At 41.5% G+C, this 15847-nt stretch overlaps 1 protein-coding gene across 1 annotated transcript; it reads left to right on the forward strand.

The window, feature by feature from the left end:
- The first annotated feature begins 555 nt into the window (after nt 1–555).
- Nucleotides 556–15847, forward strand: diras1b (DIRAS family, GTP-binding RAS-like 1b). The gene is made up of 3 exons (XM_085440602.1): nt 556–735; nt 9520–9860; nt 10136–15847. The coding sequence occupies exons 2-3, from the start codon at nt 9552–9554 to the stop codon at nt 10421–10423; spliced, it is 597 nt and encodes a 198-aa protein (XP_085296728.1). The 5' UTR covers nt 556–735; nt 9520–9551; the 3' UTR covers nt 10424–15847.

Raw genomic sequence — 15847 nt, forward strand, 5'->3', positions numbered from 1 at the left:
TTTCCATCTCAGGACTTCAGCAGTCTGCAGTTTTTCATTTATGCGGCCCCAAGTCAACGGGAAATGCCACAAGTCTGCCATGGCCCTGGGGATGTCTGAAGGCTACAATATATTTGTCTCTGGCTGAGACGTTTTGAAAGAAATGGGGCCCTTGTTGGTTTATATTTTTGACCATAAATTGCATTTCACCCATTAACTTAAATATGATTTGTTGCTTAGTGGTCACCAATGAGTCTATTGGTGACCACTCCAGCTATTAAAAATATATTATATGCATTGATCCATATGTATCTCTATGCAGTGATATATTCTTTATTCATATATTTCAGTGCAATTTCTTTCCATTTTGGGGGGCAGGTGGTTGATTACATTTAATCAGATTCCCACACATCCAGCCTTCACAGAATATTTTTAAGAGGAAGACGTTTTAAAATAACTTATTTTGCTGGCATCCAACCACTAGGAAGTGTATGAACCGAAAGAAAATCAAGTGTGGATAGAAAAGGGAGAGAGCATAGCACCTCCCACGTCCTATGTGCGAGAAAGAGAGAGGGAGAGACTGACAGAGAAAGAAATAGAGAGAGGGAGAGAGAGAGTCTGCTGTGGTGGTGTTGGGAATCGGACGACATGAGCTCTACATGAAACGAGTAAAATGCTCTAAGACGCTTTCGGCGTTTGTCTTTCATCCTTCCGAACCAAGGACGAGCCAGAAGCGGAGCCGTTCTTCACGATCAGGTATCGAAATGCTCCTCAGCCTCCACATCTTACATAGAGATCAGATGTTGGTATTCAGTGGCGTAACCGCGGTCCTTCTGGCTGGCTGGCTGTTATGCGCACACGATTCCTGCTGCTCACGGCCAACCCGGGACAGCAAATCTCACTTTCTGCATCCATCTCGCCGCTGTTGTATCACAAGTTACATTTCTGCTCGCTAACCTCGGTCGTGTCAGTTGCCCACTACTGCCTGTATCCTCGTACAGCCATATTGGCAGTAAGCAGGAGAGGGAGATGGAGAGGGAGGGCAAATATATGAAGGTATTGGGGTTGTCATATTGCTTTGAGGAGTAAGGGAGGTGAGAGGGAGAGGGTTGGGAGGAGGGGGCTCGCTGCGACTGCGAAATGATGGCAGCACTGCGAGATGGCGATCCTCCGGTATTTATGAATGAACCACGCAGAGTAGGGTGGTCTGTAATGGCGTTGCGCACAAATCTGCGGAACCACGGCAAGCCCTCTCCCGCCACCGCTTCCTGACTACAATCGAGGCGGAGAATGCACGTCAACATTAATGCACATACACTAATGACGCCAGCGTGACGAATAAAGCTCGATTTCTGTGGCAAATGCTACAGTTAATCCTCCATCTGCATTTGTGCTCCCCCCTGGATCTGTGATCTTAGTTGTGGGTTTCAAGACTGGAAAGGAGATCCACCGTGAAATGTAAAGGAGCTGTGAATCATTTAGGTCCCCCGTGCGCCGGCGCGTGTGTGCGTGCTCGCACGCATATATGTGAACTTCCTGTATGAGTTTAACACTGCCAGTCATGATTGTATGTGTGTGTGTGTGAGAGAGAGATGGAGAGGAGAGCAGAGATGTATGGCAGTAAATCCTGTGAGTAAGCTTTAAAGTGTGTGGTTGAGAGTAGTTAGAGATGCAGACTGCATTAAAGCATTGGAGGAAAAGTGGACATGTAGGGGGAGTGTCCTGCCTGTCTGCCTGCCTGTCTGTCTCTCTTGAATGGCCACGGTTCAGTTGCATAAGAACATGTCTCTCTGCTGAAACAGGACAAAGAAGTGATTCAGTGGTAACAAGCAAAACCAAAGCGAGTTTATGAAGGTGATGATGTTTGAGATGAGTATGGGAGTGGATACTCAGTGGTGATGATGATGATGATAAAGGACCAGTAAAAACACAAGTCTAATGTGAAAAAAAATCCATAAAAACCTAAAAGATCCAGAAACAACTGGATGACAGGAAGGTTGTTAGCTGATAAAATCTGAGTAAAGAAAGTTTATTCAGAAAAAAAACCCCTCTCTACTACTATTGTGTAATGTTTCATCCATGGACTGGAGCCTGTGTGTGGTTGCTGTGTGCTGGATGACTGCCATTTGTCAGTGAATGAAACAGTGAGAATTTGAACTAGTTTTTCAGAAAGCATATGTATGCTCAGTGAACAGTTTACAGCTAATTAAAAGATCAATTATGAATCATTTTAGGCATCTTTTTCATCACATTTGAACCCTTCTGTGGTGCCTTAAATTTACCATTTTATGAAATGGTCATTACATGAAACTAGAAAAAATCTATAAAATATAACATTTGAAGCTTCATTGAGAAATCAGCAAGCGCCATATTATGAAAGAAAACGTGGCAGCAGAGGCTTTATCTTCACCTGCTCATTTATAGTCTGTCTGTTGCTTTGACAGCACAAGTCTGGTCAAATGCACCATCCCCGCTGAGTACCTCTGAACTATATATGGCATAGTATCTTCTTTAATATTGGAAAAGATCAATGCTAAAGCATTTTAGCTCTTCTGAAAGCATAAGCTCAGCTAAAAGATTTATATTGTCTTACTTATTAATATCATTAAGCAGAACTGCCTGAGTCTTGTGAATAACTAATCATGGCCCAGAATAGCTGCCATGGTCATTTAAGCACACTGCAACCTGTAGTATAACCAATATTTTGATTACACTTTTTTCTCACATATCAGCCTTTCAATGCCATCCATCTTCAACGCTCCTAAAAAGACATATATTTTTCTACAATTTGAGGTTTTAGATGAGGAAAAGTTAAAGGTCAGTTTCTTATAATCTCAACTGCGTCATGTCAGCATCACAAGCAGTCTGGACTGGAAAGCCTGTGTTGTTTCCTCCTTTAACCATCTGCGTTGTTATCAAACCTGGATCAGCTACTTATAAAAAAGAGAAAGAAAAGGGGGAAAAAACTATGTTCGGTTGATCTTGCCAGTAGAAACCATGGAGCCAATCCAAAACTACCAACCCTGTCACCATCTGTCACTGCAGGCAGGATTCTGCAGCACACTCCACCGGTCTGCAGTTAGTGCTTCAGTCAGGTCAGGGCCTTTACTGTGTCTAAAAATAGTCTTTCTTGAAAAAAATAAACCTGTGCACATTATGGCAGCTTTGAAAACGAGCTTAAGTGTTTTGTCACAGAGTCAGAATCTCAGTTTCTTTATTTTTTCCTCGGCTGAATTGCTGTGCGATTAGCCAGGTGCCTGTGTGTCTCCCAGATTGCCAGGCTGATGTATTAACAGGGTTTTACAAAGAGGCCAGACGGAGCAATCCATGGGTTCCCCCGGTCACACTAATACTCAGCGCAAGTAAACACTCAAAGACTAATTACACAGAAATGTGTGTAAAAGTGCTGCATAGCAACAGCATGATTAAGATTACAAATGCTGGTTACAGCTCAGGAATGAATCACCCTGAGAGGGAAACATTTTCCTCTTAAATTCTTTTTAAAAGTGCACATTTAGATATATTAAGGAGAAAGTGCAGGTAGAGGGGTGTTTATGTTAATCACAACCATTACCAAATCAGTCATAGTAGTATGGCAGCTTAAATGAATGCTTATCATCTCTCAAAATGCAAAGCTCTTTGGCTTATGTGTGAGGCTATCGCCATAAAACTGCTATGTGCAATAATCCAGACATTGTAAGTGTATATGTGTTTTCTTAAAACTTCTGAAAAAATGTTTTTCATTATTTGTATTTTAAATGTTTCTGTGAAATCTAGGGTTATTTTAATGACTTCTTCTAATGATATTCTGACTTTGGATAGTTAAAGTAGTCATGTTGGTCGGTAATAAAGCATCTGAGCATTTTTATTTCCTTTCCTACTCACTCAGAACAGGTCTGTACAGTGCACCCCACCTTGATGAACTTATGCCAAGGTGAGAAATTTGGGTGCTCTGATGAGTCCTTTTTGAACTACACACAGGCAGACCTTTACAGTTTTGTGGCTGAGCTGATGTTCCCGTGGCTCTATGTTAGTGTCAGTTCACACTGAATCAAACAGATGCTCCGGGGATATCAGAGGGCCTCAGGGTACGTGTAGTCTTATACAGAGACTGCTGGTAACTTAAGTCCTGGGAATTGGGTCAATGCAGAGCTGGCCACAAGCACAGAGGAGGTTAAGCTCAATGATTAGCTACTAAGCCAAGACCACAGGGCGTTCAATCTCTTGGACAGTGTAGCACACACGCTCCATGCACGAACGGTGCCGTCTGCCCAGTCACAGTATAGACTGACAGGGGTGATACCTGTAGTCATACATAAATCATTTACATTGAGTCTAAACTGAACTTTATCAATTACCATCTGTATCATTTGTGATACATGAGTTTTTGTGAGTTTTTTTCCCCCCTGAAAAATATGCATAAATTGCACAATAATTTTATAAGCAATAAATTACACAAAGTGCCAAATGTAAGGACATCAACACAAATTAAAATCCACATATATGTCAGACAGTTCAATAACTGTTCAATAACTTGGTTTTGTTTTGGGGGGGGGGTCAGACAGAAATTTTTGGCAATTATTTCATGGTTCAGGCATTACGGGGTTAAAACAAATTTTCACTTGGACAGTAAAAGTTTTTTACAACCACATACTTTCATACGGGGAACTACTTACTTGCTTTCCTGACAAGAACTAGATAGGAACATTAATGCCAAACTTAGAAGTGTCCATTGAATATAAAACTGGAGCCAGGAGGCAGTTCATTTAAAACAAAGCCTACAAGCAGAGCAAACTGCAAGCCTGGCTTTTGCCGGAGGTCACAAAATTTACTATGTTTGTGTAAATTGCACAAAAACTACGTAAGCCTTTTTTTCTTGGCTTGGCCGAATAACTCTCCAAACTTAGATGGAGTCAGGCTAACTGTCTTCTCTCATTTTCAGTCTTTGTGCTGAGCAAACTGGCTTCTGGCTGTAGCTTACCCTGAGAAAGGTATTGTTATTTTCATCTAACTCTCAACAGCTAATATCAGAATTCTCCAACCTAGTCTCCTAACTTCAAAAATGCACCGTCATCTAACTAAAGTGGCCTTTTTTCATCCAACAGAATCAGAAGAATCAGTGTTTGGATTCACTGGAAGGACAGTAGCTGTATCAGGGGATAATAATCCAGAAAGTAAATAGAGAAAACTGCATATTCTTAATTCTGTGCAAAGCACCACACATAATATTTTAACTTCTATGGATGCCCTGTCTGTGCGTCATCATACTCCGACAGACGCACACACGGACAGTAAAGGTGACAAAAATATGCAGCTTCGTCAGTCTCTTTTTAGGAAACTTATGGAGATGAGTTTTCACATTCAAGAGCTGTAAATGAAATCCAACAGAGACTCTAAGATAAACACATTCTGCAGGCTTTCCATGTGTGTGTTTTAGCAGGTGTGAGTGTGGCGAAGCAGAAGCGGCAACGGCATGCCTGAATGTGTGAGACTGAATCAAAATTTATAAATCGAACCTCTACTGTCTGCTCAAACCTAATGAAAACACCCGTGTCTAAAAATTGCCTCGCCAAGAGCACAGATTACATCCCGTGGCAAAACGCACACATACATACACACTTTTGAAAAGACCTGAGCTGATGTGTGCACCGAGAACAGGGAATCTTCTGCTTCACTGCACAGAGGCAGACACACATGACGCACACACGCATTCATACAGCAACTGACAGGCTGAGAGCTTAAGAAACTTTGTGTAGGTTTCACTGTGGCCAGAAAAAGACAAAATATTTCAGGCTGATAATCTGTTGATCCTGTAAAACACTCATTGCCAAATAGCGGTGTATTCTCAGCATTCCACTATGCACAGCCTGATTAAAATCCTTTCTCTACAAGATACCATGGGACCGCTTTGTGGGTGTCTATTTAATCACGCTCTTGATCTGTTGAATGGCATTGTGTTTGATGTTGGTTAATGCGCTTCCTTTGTGCCGCTGCATAAGTGGCTCTCTTGAGGGAAATTATGTGCATATTTTTGTTAAAGGTGACATTTCCTTGCTCGCTCTGTGAAATAAACGAGTGGAGAAGGCTGCGTTGCAGCTATTTTCTGGCGGAGAAGAGCAGAGGCCTCCTTGGTCTGTGCCAAATGCTATCTGCTAATGGAGTTTGGCTGCACTGATGCAGATGCATTTATAGTATACCATTAATTCATTAAAGAACTGCAGTCCTCTCATTTCAAATAAAACCAGAGAAGAGGATGGGGGAAAGGAGAGAGACTACTTGCGTTTGGGAAGAGTGTCATAAATCTCAAAAGCCTGGTATCAAGGACAAATGGTGAAGGAGCGGAAGTACAGTATGTGTGCCACTGTGAGGTTGCACCTGTGTGTGTAGTTATAGTTGCTGACAGAGGGAGGGAGAGAGATAATTATAGCTCAGGTGAAAAGTGGGGGAGGTTTTGATGAGCAGGATCTTTGTCACAGAGCTAAAATCCACATCCAAAGAAACCAAACAGACACCAACCGCGGCAGGACAACAGACTGACGGGGCCCACAGAGACTGGGCCCCATCGATTACAACCGGAGCGGCTTTAGTTTATTGATCAAACACCATGGAGACCTGGGGAGTGACAGATCAGCAAGAGGAAGTTTAGGTAGCAGCTCAAAGAAAGGCTAAAGTTGCGGATAAGTAAAGAGAATATTTAAGAGTTTATCAGAGCATGCATGTATCAGATGCACTGATATATCAGCTTCAAATCAAAGACATCATACCAGTCTGTGTGGCTTTGTCTAGATAGGTGGCTGAGTGTGGATCTTTGTGGATTTTTGTGATGGTGTTTGCTGCAGTATTTCATTAAAACTAGATCTGGTTTATTACCAGAAACTAGTAACTTGGGTCCTATTTTTGCAGCAGTCACCATATTTTCTCCCTGTAATTATAATACTATACTCTTCACGTTGCTGAGCTCTAGAAACACTGCTGCACTAACCAAACTGTATACTTTGATTATCATTCCACAGTTTGCAGATGACTCCTTGGTTCTGTATTTAAATGGCATTTCCGACGCACTGTGAGATTAGCTCTATGTAACGTGTTTGTGTTAAACCGTTGGCTTGTTTCTGGGGTGTTTTCTGTTTCGGGCCTCTTGGAGGCAGCAAAACAAAATGAAAACAAAGCAAAGTCAAATGCAAGTCAAATATTTACACTGTTTTTGTTTTGGTCTCTACCAGCTCCAGAGGGAAATATCAGATTCCCCCAGGAGCTAAATGCTCCACTGTGTTCACCAGATAGGTGCGAACATTGTCAGTCTGCCATTTGGTGCCTGCTGCCACCACATACTGCACAGATTAGAGCAGGAAGCCAGACTGTACTGCAACACTCATGCCAGTTTTACATAATGAGTTAAAAGATAGATGAAGATGCCAAAATGCTTTGCAGATCTGAGATGGACTGCAGAGTTGTGTGTTGTATAAACAGCCATTTTAACCACCAGTAGGAGAAATATAAACTGTAGCAGCTTTAAAGACGGCAGCATTGTCTCAAGAATTAACTGTAATAAACAATTAATCCTCTCTAGATGCCAAATTACATCCAAGAAGGCCAAAATAAATTCACTTAGAAATTGGCTTTTTAAACTATGTTGAGGCATCATTCCTGCTTAGGTGTGTGTCTGTAATTAAGCAGGTTAAGCAAAAATCACTGTGCAGCTTTGACAGCTACATGGCAATTTTTAAAGTGTTACCTTTTTTTCATCGCTGACTGCCTCATTAAAGCTAAGAGTAAGGCACTGTAGATGACTATTGTTTCTGGCAATTTTACAGCAGCGCCTTGTAGTTATGTTGCACTTAAGAGTTGTAAAGGTTAACATGACCCTCACTGCACATGTTTTCATTACCGCAGCCACGGTCTGAAAGAGAAATACGACAGACTTGAAGTCCCAAGAGGTTAAACTTCAGTCATGCATCCCTCTATCTAAAAAATGCAGTTTCAAGTTTATCACCCTTCTGAAATATCAAGAGAGCCATTAGGGAAGATTTTCTGCTTCTTCCAGACCCGAGTAAAACAGTAGCCACAGGCTCACCTGAAAATTAAACTGTGGTGGTGTTCTCAGCAAGCTATGAAGCAGTCTTATACATCACACATGCTTACAGCTGAGAGACGGTCTATAAAATTCAAGAGGCACTCCCCAAATCCTCATTTATTTCAAACTCGTGGACTGATATTATCTAGAACCCAGCAAAGCAATTACAGGCACCCTGCCATCAATAGTGGGTTCCTGCAGTGCAAGCATGACAGAAATCCACTTATTCCATATGGTATTGATGTCGATTTACTGTTTTCATTATGACTGCAGCTTAGAGAGCAGCATGATCACAGCTGATAGAATATCTTATTACGGAACATTAAAGCACGTTTAGCACCAAAGCGGATAAATAATGCAACAGATACGATGTGCAATCATGTGCAGACAGCGCAAGCTCTCACAAAGATAGCAGTAGATTCTGTGCGAGGACATTGTTTAGATGCATATGCATGAGCTGCAGCAGGTAATGTTAGGAGTGATTAATTGTAGAGTCTTTCACAGCGCTGTGCTGCTGCTGTCTACAAACTGGGCTTTTTCAGTTAGTTGTGTTCATTTGCATGTTATCTTTATTACCTGATATATATAATCTGATATCACACAGTGTGGATTTAGCATTTTTAGTTTGATGACCGAGGATGAAATCTGCTGTGAATTATGCAATGCAACACTTTCTTTAAAGCCCTGAGCTTTGTGTTGTTTTGTAAAGCAAACACTAAACCTGGACTCTTTTCAAATTTTTAATACCAATAAAACAACCTAACAAGCACTGGCCACTTGCAGCAGCAAAGCTGCAAATGTAACACTGACAGGTGTAACGCTGAAGCCAGTTTGGCGTGAATCAGTATGCCTTTGTGATGTGTTTAGCCAACTGGTGAATTCAAATCCAATAGTCCATCTATTTTCTCAAATAGATTTCTGTGTTTACCCTTCACACACAACTGGTTTTCATCTTTTTACTTTTAATTCAATTCACTTGTATTTGTACAGCACCAAATCACAACAACAGTTGCCTCGAGCTGCTTAATTTGTAAGGTAGGTAGACCCTACGATGGCTTTAGTTGCTCTGACTCACTCTGTTTGGATCCATATTAGTGGTAGGCACAGTGATCGGTGTTAGCCATGCGCAGTGTTTTGTTCTTTGAGGCTTCTATGTTGGCTTGATGATTAATTAGAAAATGCGGGATTGTTTTTGGGGCTGAAACTGAAGAACCGTGACTATGCGAAGGGTATTGATTAGGGAAATGTCTGCATGAGGTGAAACACTTGGATCATTACCAAACTCATCTTTTCTAATTTGTATTCTGGCTCATAGTCAGACCACGAAAGATGGAGTGTTTTAAAACCCACTGGCCTGAGGTTAAGTTCTGCCAGCATATACTCCTCTTGTTCTGCTTCATTAAACAAAAGCTCCAGATTTTCTCTTAGAATCTTATCTTCTCATGTTCCCTTTCCTAATCTCATAGGTGTAAGACTATCTTAAACCCGAGGGGACAGAATGCCAGAACAGAGCAACGACTATCGTGTGGTGGTGTTCGGTGCTGGGGGAGTGGGGAAGAGCTCCCTGGTTCTGCGCTTTGTGAAAGGCACATTCAGGGACACCTACATCCCCACGGTGGAGGACACCTATCGCCAGGTGATCAGCTGTGACAAGAGCGTGTGCACCCTCCAGATCACAGACACAACAGGCAGTCACCAGTTCCCTGCCATGCAGCGCCTTTCCATCTCTAAAGGCCACGCCTTCATCCTGGTCTACTCGATCACAAGCAGACAGTCCCTGGAGGAGCTCAAACCCATTTACCAACAGGTGAGGAGTGTTTGTGTGTCTTTGGATGGCTGAGCTTGTTTAATCGCGCTGGGCTTTTATACTGAAACGTTTTTCTGCATTGTACTAAATATAAAGAGCAAAAGTAATGATGCTGTCTGGGGTAATCTGTATTGCATTAGTTCCTCAACTTTGTCACTGGTGATGTCTAAACCACAAATGCTTTCATTTGTAATGATGTATTCTCTTTGGGTGCTAAAACTACAAGCAAAATTCCCAGAAAATAACAAATCAAATCCATTTGCTTGCCTTTGCAGGTCCTGGCTATAAAGGGCAATGTTGAGGCTATCCCAATCATGCTTGTGGGAAATAAAAGTGATGAGACCCAGCGAGAGGTGGAAACCAAGGACGGAGAGGCCCAGGCCAACCAGTGGAAGTGCGCCTTCATGGAGACATCAGCTAAGACCAACCACAACGTAACCGAGCTCTTTCAAGAGCTGCTAAACCTGGACAAGAAGAGGAACATGAGCCTCAACATCGACGGCAAGCGCTCTGGGAAGCAATCCCGTGCCGAGAGACTGAAGGGCAAATGCAGCGTGATGTAAAATCCAAGAGAGGAAAGGAAAGGGAGGTGGAGGTGGAGGTGAGAGAGGGAGATGAAATACGGAGAAGTAAAGAAGGAGGACGCCAGACACCAAACGCATCATACAGAGCAACAAGGTTTTTGACGGCAGCGGGGTTCTCATCATCGACACGCTCCTCACAAACACAACTTACATACAGGAAACGTTTCAGTTCGGAGCATAAATCCATGCACATCCTTAACGGGGAAACAGGTGAGTGGGATTGAGATGACAAGTAGTGCGTGACACAGATGAATACAGAAATGGCAGGGGTGTGGACTTTGTATCCTCCAAGTGTCACAAAAACCTGGATGGAGCACTCTTCGAGAACTTGGGTGAGAGTACTGACCACGAAGACCAGAAGTCCATAAAAACGCAAGAGGTTTCTGATCAGTGCAAAATCTTAGATATCTTCTCTCACTTCTGCACCTCCCTGCTCAGCTCACACTTCACCCTTCTCATCTTTTTCATACCCTCTATTATATCGACTGTAGAGAAATGTAATGTACAAGTAAGCGAGTTCCAAAGCTCACTCATCTGGTAGAGACCCTGTTGTAAGTGACTGAGGTGTCTATCATGCTAGTACAAAGAGGACTCAAAAGTTTGACACTGCTAGCATGAAGCATCACAGCAAAAAAACAGATCACCCAGCCACACCCCAAGGACTTTGATGTATATAAATATGGGATATTTAGATATATTCCATCCAGTCTGCACATCCTCAGCCCCAACTAGTATATGATGTTGACTCAAGTTTGATGCTCTGAAGCTCAATTTTCAATAGCCATCGTCATATAAAAACACTTCTTTGCGTTTATCCCCCAAATGCTTATGGTAAAAGGTCATCTATGAACCCTCGAAATGTCCTCATCTGATGTGGAGAAACATCCAGCGGCAGGGGCTTCACGCATGCCATTGATATGACGCAACAATCCTTTTAAGACTCTCATCAAGTGTAGAATAACTCTGGCTGAAAGGAAGCTGGACTCTCATTGAAACATGAAACAGAAATACGAGTCTGCCTTGCCTACGAGGTTAATACACTTAGATAATCATTGCCAAGCTGGTAAGATGAAAGAGAACTTTTGGTTCTGAGAATGTCAGTTTGCTTTGGCACTTTTCATGTGAGAGTTTCTCTTTTTGCCTTTTTTTTTCTAGTTTTCTTTATGATGCTCTTATAAAGTTACATTTAAACACATCTCCTTTAACAAAAAGCACACAGGGGAGAAAAGGCGGAGGGTGGATCTTTAAAGCTCCATGCAGATTGTCCAGTGCACCCTGATGCATCTCCGTACACTCATCACCTGTAACTCCAGGCATCAGGAAACAGAATGGGTCACAGAGATGTGCAGACACAACACGCACATGATGCATCCATGCAAAAAGAAAAGAAACACACACACATTTAGCTCTCTGATAGTCAATCTGAGTAACATCGTTGACTGAGTACATGAAGAAGAACAGGGCTCACTCAGCCTAAATGCCCTCACATTGCACTTTATATCACCATACACAATTTTATTTGCCATGTTTCCACCTACATGTGTATTAATAATTATCTCTGTTGTGCTGTATGTCCAAAGTGCATATATATATATATTTAATATATATACCCCTTTTTTTCATGTAGGACCTCTAAAATTGTACACAGTGTATACAGAGCAGCCAAAAGCACAATACTTTTTTCCAACATATCTAATTCTATTTTTTTGTTTGTTCTTTTATTGTATTTGTGTGCAGTTTCCATCCTTAGCTTTCATTCAACAGTCCTGAACATGGATTGCATAGGTAGCATGGTCACAGGTAGCTCTCTGTCTTGATGTATGGCGCTTTATTTTGTCTGGTTCTTGGCACAATGAGGTTGTGGTTCTGCTGAACAACAGGGTATCGTGATGTGACCGGTTAGCTGTGGACACAAAGAGCGTAAACGTTATGTAACATCAACCCCCACACCACCCCCACAGGATCACAGGTTGTGGGACGACGATGAGGGGTCAGATTATTTGTCTGCTTTTCTCCATCTCTCAGGCGGTTTTGACAACAATTAGCGTGGCGGATAATCTGCTCCTGTACTGTTAAACCCAAAGACACAGATGATAACCCCTTTTAACTGTGTGTTCATTTCTCAAGAAAAAAGGAAGAAAAAAGAGAATAAGCACAGCAACTAGTCTCGTCTGTCTCCTTCTCTGTCTTTATGTGTGCAGCAGGATCAACAACTGGGCACTTTAGGGTAACATTTTACTTGAAGACTTGCTTATTAATCAGCGACGCCTCATTCATAAGCACCGTGTAAAATGTCCTACCTTTATCATTCATGCCCACAAACCACTATAAAATGATTTCAGACGTGTAGATAAGCAGATGGAAATTCAGCGAAATGTTCACAAGAGCTTCAAGTAAGATGTTACCCATGTAAAGAAATACTGTACCCACTGTCTTTCTGGGAAATGTTGTTACAGTAGAAGGTTTGGTGTTGCTATGTACTGTAATATACGGCTTAATAACGATACTCATGATCTATTGTATTTGACGCATCCACTCTTCAGATCTATCAATCAGATAGCACTAGCAAAATGTGAATATGTAACTAAAAGTTCCACTCCAGGCTGTAATTTTGTTTTTCTGTTTATTTTGAAAGCTGAATGAATCTGTTGTTATTACTGTGTTGTACTTTGCACTAATGTGAGGTCCTGTTAAACCCAAACATTTATATTGTAAACATACCCTTTACTTGTTAGATGCCAGGGATGCTCACTTGTACTCTCTTATTTTCTTTTTTGAAAATCTGTTTAAATTCCAAAAACAAGATGTGTAAAACAGATATATAAGTTGTATTTTAATCACTTTCTTTTCTTTCTTTTTTTTATTAATTCATTTATTTTTAACCTGCTCTATATAGATAGAGTGCAATCTACGGGTTGTGGCCATTTGACGAGCTAAAATTTGAAAAAGAAAACCTTAAAAATCGCCTGCAATGATTTTCAGACCGAGTTCTTTTCTGGTCTGACGCAAAGCCACCGGCAGTGGTGCACACGCTGCATAGATATCAGCTTGACACGTCTGGTTGCCAGATTGTGTGCGCATGTTTGTGCAAGCTGCTGTTCTGCTGACGTTAACAGGAGACTGTCATTGTTCATGTTCCTGCATGGAATATGATACAACAGGGAAGGAAAAACAACAATGAGGCAGCGTGAGAGAGCACTATGGACAACAGGGGCCTGTGCTATTAATAGACATAGAGCAAATATATGAAGTTCAACTGCACTAGCCGTGGCCTGTATAAGAATCGTTCGAGCTTTCATGTGGGAGCCGTTGAAAGAAGACGTTGTGCTTGTGGAGTGTGTGAGCTATTGAGTTTGTGGATTGTGTGAGTTAAGTGCTCGCAAGAATCAGGACAGACACTTCTGCCCCTGTCCCTCCATGGCGTGTCTCATCTCATTTATCCATGAACCATATTCCCTGTTCTGTGTGTTTAACCGGGAGTGCATTCATGTATATGCACATTCATCCACCTTATTTATATATATTGTTTTCACGTTAATTCACTCCGGCCTGCACGGGTGTGTATGTGCGCGTGCTTGTGTTGTTGCTGCTGTTGTACAATCTCATGAAGTGTCTGTCAGATGTTTGCAGCTTTCCCGTGGAGAGTGCCTACACATTCTGCATGAGTCATCCTGCACAACACACACCCCCTATACGCACACACACTAGTATATAAATCAGGCATGGAGCTGAAATAGAATGACTGCATGCCCTCGGTTGCACACACACACATACACACATATTACATTCACACAGGCCTTGTCAGTGAAACATCATTTGCTCTCTGGCTGTTTTCCGCTGTTGTACCTCTGTTAGCGTTACTTCTGCATAAATCCGCATAAATTGTGAGCCGTTTTCATATTCATTCTGTGTGTTTTTGCTTGATGTTTGCACTTACTGAAAACCAACCCTCCTCGCATCTGATTGTAGATAGCTGTAAATATTGTTCAAAGGTTTCAGAGAAGCGAAGGGAGAGCGTGCAGATAAAGGATGCCGTGGTGGGAGCGCGCAGTCTCCTGCACATTCTTTGTATAGTCAAAACCTCCAATCAGAAGTAGGACAGTTAAAGTTTTCTTCATGTGAAAGCTTTACGTTGGGCTTTTTTTTTTTTTTTTGTATGCTGTAGCAAGAGAAGCACTGGCTTTAAAGGAGGAACTCTATGGAGACCAGCTATGTTAAAGGTGACTAAATGATAAGTTATAAAATGAATAATCATACGAATGGATGCAGAAAGATGTAATTGAACCATGAAATTGTGGAACTTGGTGGATATTTTAAATTTAATTAAAAAATGCTGCAGGTATTTTCATTAAAATGTTGCTTGTACGATGATATTTTCATGGTTAAATTACACATTTAGTCTTAATATTGTTGGTATGATCACTTATTTTATGACATCAAATATACTTATTGCCTAGTAACAGCTATAGTTTGGGCCTCCATAGATAACTACATTGGTGGCACAGATTGTTGTGTAGGACCAGGTAAAGTTTACTTGAGTTGTTTGCCACCAGTGAGGTCACAGGGTACTTTCTGTTCATCTTGCTGAGGAGTCTCATACAATAAAGGGAGTGGGGTTCGGATTTGTTCTTCTGTGGCTGCAAGGGAAACCTCAGACCATGTGAAGCTTAGAGAACGAGCACTAAGTTAAACCTTTATACTCAAGAAAAGCTGTGGTTTTCTGACACACCAGGCTTTTTGTTACCAGCGAGGGGCAGGTTGTGCTCCTGTCCAGCAGGGCTTCATGCCACAGGAGCTAAAGGAAATCGGTACCGGAGGATCAAAATACAAAAGAACTCCCACTCTTCCTGCCAATCACTCAGGCTCACCCCTTTACATTTCATCTGATCGCCTCAGATCCTAATGAGCAGTATACGGCGGGGAATTTAGCCTAGACTTTGTGGGTAACGTAGTTTGGTACTATCGAGACGCTCTGGCCCTTCATTCCTGCATGGTCCCTATTGGTGTTCCAGCCAGCATGAGAACAAGGACACAAACTGTGAATCATCTTTGTATTTTTTAAATAAATTCCTCTGCAACATTTATGGCTTTGGTTTTGTAAATGGGTTATTTCTTTTAAGCTCTCATTGTTTTTGTAAATGATTTTTCTTTGGTTCTTCTTTTTTTCGTTGGGATTTTTTCATTTGACTAATTATAATGTATAGATATTTATTCTAGCAATAGTCTTCCTATTAAAATATACTGTGCTGATGCATCCTCTGAATAACTGAAACTAACATATATAAATATATATATATATAAATATATATATATACATAGAGAGAGTGTGAGAGAGAGAGCGAGAGAGGTGATAATAATAATCAAATCTGCAAAATGATTTTCTTAATAAAAATATGAACTGAG

This window comes from Copadichromis virginalis, linkage group LG19 (genome assembly GCF_057382275.1).
Source record: "Copadichromis virginalis isolate Kocher_CV1m ecotype Utaka linkage group LG19, C_Virginalis_male_GT1.1, whole genome shotgun sequence".
Classification (NCBI taxonomy): Eukaryota; Metazoa; Chordata; class Actinopteri; order Cichliformes; family Cichlidae; genus Copadichromis; species Copadichromis virginalis.